Below are 10,197 nucleotides of genomic sequence, written 5' to 3'. Positions count from 1 at the left end.
TCCATTTATGAGATGAGAGTCCTTGGTACAAAGTAGATGGATATCACATTCCTTTAAAATGGATATAGATATAGAGAAATAATTTTGACAAGTGCATTCATCATGGAATTAACCAACCAAGTGCTTCATCATTCCTTTTTTTTGTCCTATAAGATTAACAATAGCATCAATCGACCAATGATGTATAAGATCAATTAATTTTGACGATGGAATCCTCATCAATTGTAGTTGTAATAAGGGCAACTTATAGTAGTAGAGCTACTTGTCTACCATTCAAACCAAGATCTAATTTGATTTCCATCATGCTTCCACAACTCTTTGATCTAATTATATTCTAGTAAGTCACACTTGTTATTTTAATACTTAATTGCATTTGGATCATTAAGGAAACATAGATTCTCTAAGTAGCTTCCTGACCTAAGGGTAACATGGAAATAAAAGTGTAGTGCATGGATTCAAATAAGGTACTTTTACATTACTAATTATAGGTGAACAATTAAATACAAGGGTTTCGAAGAAAATCTTTCATTACTCTAATAAGAAAAGTAAAAAAAGATCATGAGAAATGATTGGGTGCAAACTTTGGGAACCTCCCATATGTCTAAGAAAACTTTCATTACTCTAATAAGAAAAGCAAGCTTTCATTACTCTAATAAGCAAAAGCAAAAAAAAGATAATGAGAAATGATTGGGTGCAACATTTGGAGACCTCCCATGAGCTCTAACAAAACTTTAATTACTCTAATAAGAAAAGCAACCTTTCATTACTCTAATAAAGCAAAGCAAAAAAATATCATGAGAAATGATTGGGTGCAAACTTTGGGAACTTCCCATAAGTTCTAAGCATGATGGTCGTTGCTCACTCCTACATGTATTTATAGAATTTTATTGCAAAATATAGTAGTGCAATGTACTATAATAGAAATTATTATGTTTTTTCTTATCATTTAGAGCCATTCTAGCATTAAACCAAGGTGTAATAAGAATTGGGGCTTGATAAACAAGTGTAGAATCTTTGAGTTGCATAGAATACTTCAAACACCTATTAAAATGAGATATTTGTTGAGGATTTCTAGCACCCCTTAAACAATATAAAAAAGAGAAGAATGGAACTTTAAGGGAGATTCTATGAGTGAATGAAAAACCAAGTGAATCTTGCCAAATTATATGGCACAATTCGACACTCATTTGAAAGTATCATCAATAGTAGTAGGTTAATTCCATATGGAGTGAATTTACTAGAGCATGCTTATACAACACAAAAGCTAAAACATCTCTTAAACTCAAAGACAAGAAGGAAAATAGAGGGTCGATTGCACATCATGGAGGTCAATTGCACAATCTTTGAGGATGAGTTTAAAAATCTCACTCTATTAAGGAATACATTTTTTCTTTGCATGTAGTACTGAAGTTTGTCTTAAATGTTCTTATTTTGGCACATTTTGGTAATGTTCTTTACTAAAGCAGGCCATGATTCCATGGTCTATTTTATGCATTTTTCTAAAATGATGTTTTTGCCTCATCTAGACTTTGCTTTTGGTGATTCAAAAGACATTTAAGGGTTTTGAGCTGCTCCAAACACATTTGTAATATTGAAATACTTCAAATTCTACATAAGATTTTGGCTTCATATTCAAGAAAAAATTTTATAGAACAAGTCATGCTAGCATAATATGTTGCAAGCCAAAATTTCTCCTAAAAGGTTCAGACATATCACGTGCCTAAATGTTTTACAAATGTTGATGTTAATACACGATTTTCAAGAATGTGGATAGGTGAGTGCAAGAAATTTGATAGGTGCTAGAATTCTTTCAAAAGGGGCATCATGGAAGAAAAGTCATTTTTATTAAAAATAAGTATGAATCCTAGTCAAGTGTAAGATATAGAAAGACAAGTAAGCCCTACTTCTTATAACTTTGTGTTTCTTTTGAAAAACCATATGATTATAAACAAAAGTGTATTCAATTCCATTCACTTAAATTATATAATTAATATGAAGAAATATCAAATTGCATGCATCTTTTGGTGGGTTTTGCACAATATTATTCCTTGCTAAAAAAATATTGCAGTACATGTTAATAATACACTCATTAAAATAGAGAAAAATTGTATTTACTTCGCACATGTTTGCCTTAGAGTCACAGAAGTGTTAGCATGTGGACCTGTACTTATAGGGAGACTAGAATGCCATATGTTGTAGAAGTAAGCTAAATATAAGGAAAATCATATGATATCCAATATTTACTTTACATTTTAATGACGAATAACCCTTAACCTATGTAACGGCATAGAGGGAGATGCATGATATAGGAATGTCTCAAGCGGTTAAAATCTATACATATTAAATTTCTCCTTAAAAATACCTATTATGAAATGTGAAATATACTATAAGGATCTGTAAGTTCATATGCATGTATATATTGATCAAAGTCAATAGAAAGAGACACAATGATATATTATATGTATAGAGAGATCTTGAGAGAGATATGCATATATATATATATATATATATATCATAGTGCAGAAGAAAGACAAGATAACTCTATATCAACTACTATAATAATTCAATGAACAAGATTTTACATATATCTGCATCTTCATTTTTCAAAAACAGCAAATTTGAGATACAGGGAAAACCTCACCAAAAAGAAAAACAAACGTAAAGGGCCACTTAAAAAATCTCCAAGCTTGCAATATGTAAAAGTAAATGAAGATACAGTACTAGGATGCTTTGAGTGAGAGGAGGTGAAAAACAAAACAGAATGCATGTAAGAGCATTGAGTGGGTAAGAAAATTCCATGTAGTAGTGAGAAAAAGCAAATCATTCTATTCTATCATATGGAACATTTCAAGCAAAAACTTTAAGAAAATTCTCAAAAGGGACCTAATGTTACTAATGATTGGCATAAGAATATTGGAGAAAATAGTCATCATTGCTAGGGACAAAGATATCAATGAATGTAAAAGTCTCTACAACATGTTTCATAAGATCAAAGATACTAGTCTTAGAACCAAGTAGTGTGTCCATGCATATCTTTGTTATGAAGAACACATGCACGCATGTCTTACACTCAAAGTTGTGTGTGTTGTTAGTATCTCTTGTCAACAAGTTGGCCCTAAGGTGGCACTATTGTGTTGGTTAGCTATACTAGAAAAGTTAGTAACCTAATGTGGAAGACAAGAGAGGATTTTGCTCTATAAGGTGGTGGAACATGTAGTTGAATGAAAGTATTCTAGCCATTACTAACTTTGAACGAATACTCTGCAACGACATCTAAGCAACTACATGTCGATATGTGTGAATATGTGCATGACATGTGTTTACAAACACCATCCAGCACCTACATACTAACATATGAATGAGACAAAAGATACTATCCTTGGAGGCTACTTCTTTTCTAAAGGCCCTATATAATAGAGCAATCGTATTAAGGCACGCAGGGACAAACAAGACAAAAAAGTTCCATGTCATATACCAATTATGCAAGGGCACGTGCAAATGAACAAGATGAAAGTGATTTGACAAGGATTTGTGTCTTCCAATGCCTTTATGGTTATAATCCGCTATAGTTTTGCCTCTTAACTTCATAACACATCACCTCGATACCATTAAGTGAGCAATCAAATGTAAAGTTATTTTACAAGCTTGGCTTAGTCAATTACATGAAGTTTAGGTAGTGTTAAATGAATGTCAGCCTTTTATTTGACATGTTTTGTATGTAGGCCCCTACATGTAGAAGATGGTGTAACATAGACACTTTTGGTGGGTCTAATAATTAGTTTGGCTTCATAAAGGACAATATTCCAAGAAAGAAAGATCCCAAATGCAAGAAAACTCTAATATCTAAGGGGTTGAATTCCTCATATTCCAAAATCTAAAAAGTGTTCATAAATATGTGGCTATACGATGACCTTACATTTGATCAACTTTCAACCAAGATATCTTTCAATGCAATGTGGTACATATGCTCCACAAAACACTCTAAAAGTTCAATAGTTTCTTAGCATTTGAGTCATTATACTAGGAAGAAATTGAAATGCACGTCTTTCCCAAATTCTCTCATATCACTTCATACTTTCTCACAACCTAAGGACTACTGACTTCATTACAATGACCTCCATGCAATGCGTAATTAGACTTGTGTCACATTTGTTCATCCACTTGACAAAGCTAAATTGGATGTATACATGGCCATCTATTTCACTTGTAATAGGAATACACCTTCCTAACCGTCTTAATAGTCCTGAGCACTATTGGTGGCCCGGCCAGGTTCATCTCATATTAGCGAATCATCCTTGTTTTTTCTTATCTTGGAAATTTGCATAAGGGTGGCTTAAGTAAACTTAACCTAGACTCAAAGCCAAGATGTTTGCATCGAATGGTTTAGTCAATTGGAGTATCCATTACGTTCACATAGAAGTGGGCAAAGAATATGAACACACACACGCGCGGGCGCGCACACATATAGATATAGATATATAATAAGCAGGGCCCAAACTAGTTGTGCAAAATAACACCTTTGACCACAAACGCTCCGAAGCAATTAAAAATGCATTTACCTTCTATTAAGATATTTGAGCCGAAATAAAAAACAAAGTGCAGAGTAAGGAATATGGCATCGAGGCTCTTCAAAGAAGAAACAAAAGAAATAAATTAAAATGAGAGAAGAGATCTCTTTTGGGGAGTAGGGGGCTTTATCCTCATCTTGGCCGCTAGCCTTCCACTCATTCAAGCACTCGTCGCCTTATAACAGCCCATGCCAATCATCGATCCTCCACTTTCCCATCTCTCTCTCTCTCTCTCGCTGAGTGCTGTGAATGTTCTAAGTCGGAAGCGTATCATCATCATCATCAATACATTGAATGGCGATTGAACAGGTTATCTCTGTCTATCTGCGCCTCTCTCAGCTCTCTCGTAATATATATCACCTGCAATCCACTTCACAGTTAATGTAGGAAGCCAAATACGTTCTTACTAGTGTAATTACATTCGAATGAAGAAAGCTTGAATCCTCTCTCTCTCTCTCTCATATCCATATTCACATATGCATTGAGACCCATGCGGCAACTCTTCTTGATGTCCACGCTGAGACCCAATTGCGCCGTTGATCGGCAACTCCCTTTGATCGACTTATACCTCACCAATCGAGAATTATTCCTCCATATTAGCCTTATTCCTCAAGAATCGGCCAGAATTATCCATCCATCCCTATCATGGCCTTCTCCGTATGTAATTCGTTCATAGCCTTCGTGGCTTCATCTGCAGTAGCTGGCGCTAGAAGCCTTTTACGTCTCATGCGATTGTCAGCCGCACAATTGGAAATGGGTGATGTACATACGTCCCGGAGGCGGCGCCCTTACTAGCACTACTAGAATTACATACAATTCCTTGGACCTTTCTTTCTTTCTTTCTTTCTTTTTTGGTTTGATGTGTATATTCGGCGAGGTGCCAAGCACCCACCCCAAAATACGTGCGTGCATGAAGTGTTGGGTGCAGTTTTTAAAAGTTATTTCAATGTGGTGTCCCTCGAGCATTACTTTGATGGTATGGGTCGAAACGCACTAGCCTGAGCCACGACACCCAAATGCATTGCTCACCACGGTTTCCTTGCCAAGAGGTGAACCCCAAAAGCCCACTCTATATACATGCAATGCAATGCCCCTAGCAATTAGCTTGTCATTCCAGAGACTGTGTAAAGAATTACATCTTGTCAACCCTCAACCTTAGACACAACACAACACAAATGCAAGATTTTTTATTAAAAAATTAAAGTTCACATCTTACATGCACTCCAAGCTCAACTTACTAAAACGTTGAAATAGGGGCCACATTGGTCTCTCCATAGATTGTTTATAATTTGGTACACATCAAGCATCTATCATGTATGCAAGCCTAGATCATCGAGATGTCATTGGAATGTAATGTTACATGCCTTTTTGTGAAGATAGGTACAAATACATATAGTGAATGAAATGTATCCTACATCACCATATATACCATTTAAATGCCTTTAATGCTCTGATCGTTGAGGTGCTTCCATGGTTCTTGGTTAAACTGCTCCACGTTAATTAACATTTGGGATAAAGCAAGGCCATTAACTTTATTTATGTGTTTTTGGGTTTCCCTTTTTCAATTCCGTTATGTATGTGTGTGTTTCATTTTGATACTTTGAAAGGCTTACTTAAAACCCCACACAAATGTAGAGAAAACACACAACAAGGCAATTCTTCAACACACTCATGGGCACCTTTTTACAGTCTTGGCCATTTAGCTGATTCTTAGTTTTCAAATGTAAGCATTCTTACTCAAGAAAATTGTCCACTTATAAGTGCTTGATTGTACTTGTGTGAGATCAGTTCTTGCCGTCTCATAACTTGGAAGCATGGGAGCACAACGGGACGGATGAGGACCCAAGGCTAGACCATAGGTGTGATCCCAATCGTCCAGTGGATAGTGAACATCTGGCAGGTACACGAGTGCAATGTTCAAGACAAACATTTTTTGACAAAGAAAACCTTTAGTGTTTTTTAAAACAACTTTGTATGTGAGATGGGCGCTCTTTTATCACAACAAAGGCTTCGTAAAGGTTAATATTAAGGTTTCAAACTAAAAAATCCAGTGCTTTTGTAAACGTTAAGGTTTCGAACCTAAGGTTCTACTTCCAATTTTTGAAGGCTTGTTTATTGGCCGGCCGGGAGGGGGGGGAACGGGATTTCCTAAGGCACTGTTTTTTTGCTGCCACGTGTACAATCCCGGTTGGCTTTATTATCGCCACTGGTATGCGCAGCCCTAGGTGTGCTGAGCTGGAAGATCAACGTGGCAGACTGGGAGGCGTCGGATGGCGCGACCAATGATGAGCTGGAGGAGATCAAGCGGGCACGTGGCTACAAGTACTGCGTAAGGAATCACGCGCCGGCGCTGAGTCGGAATATTCCGGCCAGTCCTGGTTACGTCATACAGCAAACGTTTCCAAATTGACGTTGTATTAGCGTATTAATCTTGTTTAATATGACCGCTAAAACTATAATAATCAACTCTGAGACGATTATGGTAGTAGGTAAAGGCTGGTTTGCCTACTCATCTATGATATTATTATGCAGGAGAGCGTGACTGTGTCGCCAGACAAGCTCCCGAATTATGAAGAGAAGCTGGTGCAGTTCTATCAGGAGCACCTCCACCCTTACGACGAGAGCCGCCTGATCCTCGAAGGAAGCGGTAATATTTCACCGCCAAGCTGTATTAAACCCGCAATCCAATCAGTCATCTGCTAGTAAACAATTTCCATCAGTAATGATTCTTATAAGCCTATAATTACGATCGATGATCGTATTATTAACTCTAGAAATAATTATTTGCCCTGCCGCCATGATCCCATCCTCAACAAGCAAAAGCAAACCGTGAGACGTACTGTCTTATAACTAACATAACTGTCTGGCGGCCTTTCAGGCTACTGGGACATACGGGACTACGACGGACGATGGATCCGGTTCCGCGTGGAGAAAGGCGACCTTATCGTTCTTCCTCCCGGCATGTATCACCGCTTCACTTTAGACACCGACAATTACATCAAGGTATAATGCTCTTAATTACCGGTATTTGATTAACGTAATCATGATTAGCAATCCACAGCTACATTACAATATGCTTATAAGCAGCTACTCCAGCTGCAAAGAATTATCGTTACTTACCGTCACTGGCTCGATCACCCATTAATTACGTTAACGTAAAGAATTATCATTGATTATCGTCGCTGGCTGATCACCCATTAATTACATTAACGTCTGCTTTCATGTCGACTTAGCTGCATCAAGCACCATATTTAGCTGGTCTCTGACATACAATTACCATTGCATTTACCTGAACACTGTTAGATTCCATTAAGGTTATTAATGTAATTTTAATCTTCCATGTTGATCAATCGCCATTAAACTTAAACGTAGTAAGCTGATGGTGAGGATGGGGTTATCATGATCATGTGGCTTATCAGCATTAAGCGTCGCTATCTGATCTTCGGTGATTGGATGGATGGGGTCTAATTATAGATGTACTGTCAATTGTCAGGCGTTGCTTTTGTTCACCGAATGCCCCAAGCGCGTCGACATCATGAAGCCGGACGGAGACGACCTTGTGGTCAGGTATGTATTCATCATATAAACGCAAAAAAAGGCACCTGATGGACCTTAATAATACATACCTTTGAGTCTCCCCGCAATCATTCGTGAAATGCTTCTGTTTGTCTTCTTCTCAGTACACCTGCTTTTCCCCTCTCGATTGATCGTTCGATTCTTGCAATTTTATTATCACATGCAGGAAACAGTACGTCGACTCTATTCTGATGAATCATACCGGCCCGGCTTATGAGGCTATTACCACCAACTAACTAGTCTACCTGTATAATACATATCATCGGAGCAACTTCATCGACTAGCTGTGATCCTGATTTCCAATTGTGGGATTTATCTATCTATGTAATTGCAGTACCGTCATCAAGCAACTCGTTCGTCTACGTTTTGATGCACTCATGCCTTCCCTTGTGTGAGCAAATACGCAAGTCCTGACCAACCACAATTATAAAGCTTCCCATTCAAGGGTTGCCTATAGCTAATGTATTTCCCTGCATCCAGATATATACATTGTACAAATATTGACCTTTACATTAACATAAAAACAGAAACCTTTGTGGTAACAACAGCTAATTGTGAGCTTTTCCCACATTAACATAACTTCGTATCTACCCACACAAGGCCTACTTAAACGATTTAGTGAGCCAACTAGTTTGGGTCCTTGCATGTAAGTCAATATATTGCTAGCTACGTAGAGAGTGCCATGTGATCTCAACGTAGGGATTGCCTTTGGAGTGATGGTCGATACATTCTTCCGTCTATGTGCGTCGACAAACACATCGAAAATATATGTTAGTATACGCATCCGAAATCAAGCCGCGTAATACCGACGCCTGAGCGACATGTATTCCGACACATTTCCCAACGAATGTATGGAAAATATACCCACAATTACATAGCAACGGAATTTCTTCGCAGGGATCTGCTCCTTCGCAGGCCAAAACCCTGCTATTCCTATATCTTATCCTATAAGACGTGGAATGATATCTGAATTTGTATTAAAACCCAATGATAGCATGCAAACAAAAACGCTACTTATCGCAATTACAAGTAAATATAAAGAACATAATCATGACATATAAATATAACATTTACCTGAATCGAATCATGCATACTCCCTCTCTACAAATGCAAACCAAAAAGAATAACATACATAGTAGATATCTAAACCAATTTAAAAAAAATTCAATAAATAATTTGAAAACAATATACATATGAAGTCTATGGCCTTGAAAGATGAATAAACACCCACTACAACAGAAACGAGGCATAGATGCGCACGTTAGACGTGCAAAGTCGGGCGCATCTATAAATGCGTGTAAACCTACGTGTAAATAGACGCGAATTTTGCGTCTATATATCCGCGTAAATAGACGCTAATACAGACGCACCAGCAGACGCACAATTATTTAACCACCTAAAATTAGCAATTCACATAATTGAAAAACCAAAGTTAATAATTATTTAATCACCTGAAATTGATTCTTGAGCATGCACATGTGCGCATGATAAAAACCATAGAATTAAGAATACACATTGAATCATTGAATTAAAAAAATAGAGTTAATAATTACTTTTTCATTGCTCTCTAATGAATGGCAGTTCCTCCAGTTGACAAGCCTGATATAAGTAATTAGCGGCAAGCGACAGAGACCTTACAATTAGTAGCAAGCACTGCAATATGTATCTCGTAATTTCTCTATGTACTTGAAGATTATAAAAGATACTTCATTTTTATTATGGAAAATTCAATGCTTGCTTTAAAATTGACTATTGATTCTTGAGTATGCACGTGTGCGCATGATAAAAAGCATAAAATTAGGAATACACATTGAATCAATAAGCAAATTAAGTATGTTACAGTGAATGATCCATCTCATCTTCAATGAGATCAGCCCTTGCTAAACTATCTACTTCTAGGTCTATGTTACCAAGAGGTAACGAAACAAATAAGTCTATCCCACTATCAGATGTGTTGCTATATTGTTCAATGACTTCATCAATATCATCGACAATCACATTATTGTCTTCTTCTGCGTTTCCTTGAACATCCTCGCGAGATTCATCTTATACT

The 10,197-nt window shown here is 37.0% G+C and overlaps 1 protein-coding gene across 2 annotated transcripts; it reads left to right on the top strand.

Annotated features, from left to right (window-relative positions):
• The first annotated feature begins 4,697 nt into the window (after positions 1–4,697).
• LOC148021489 (uncharacterized) lies at positions 4,698–8,674 on the top strand. 2 transcript variants are annotated; one of them, XM_087696897.1, is made up of 7 exons: positions 4,698–4,877; positions 6,357–6,468; positions 6,788–6,897; positions 7,101–7,215; positions 7,447–7,571; positions 8,062–8,135; positions 8,311–8,674. In XM_087696897.1, the coding sequence occupies exons 1-7, from the start codon at positions 4,863–4,865 to the stop codon at positions 8,378–8,380; spliced, it is 621 nt and encodes a 206-aa protein (XP_087553023.1). In that variant the 5' UTR covers positions 4,698–4,862; the 3' UTR covers positions 8,381–8,674. The 2 variants fall into 2 exon arrangements, with proteins under 2 accessions (XP_087553023.1, XP_087553022.1); XM_087696896.1 differs by lacking the exon at positions 4,698–4,877 and adding an exon at positions 4,978–5,617.
• Positions 8,675–10,197: the final 1,523 nt, after the last annotated feature.

Source organism: Lygodium microphyllum, chromosome 17 (genome assembly GCF_053477565.2).
Source record: "Lygodium microphyllum isolate KBCC chromosome 17, Lygodium_microphyllum_v1.1.10, whole genome shotgun sequence".
Taxonomy (NCBI): domain Eukaryota; kingdom Viridiplantae; phylum Streptophyta; class Polypodiopsida; order Schizaeales; family Lygodiaceae; genus Lygodium; species Lygodium microphyllum.
Note: the sequence above shows the minus strand (reverse complement) of the source record. Positions and strands in the feature narration are given on the sequence as shown.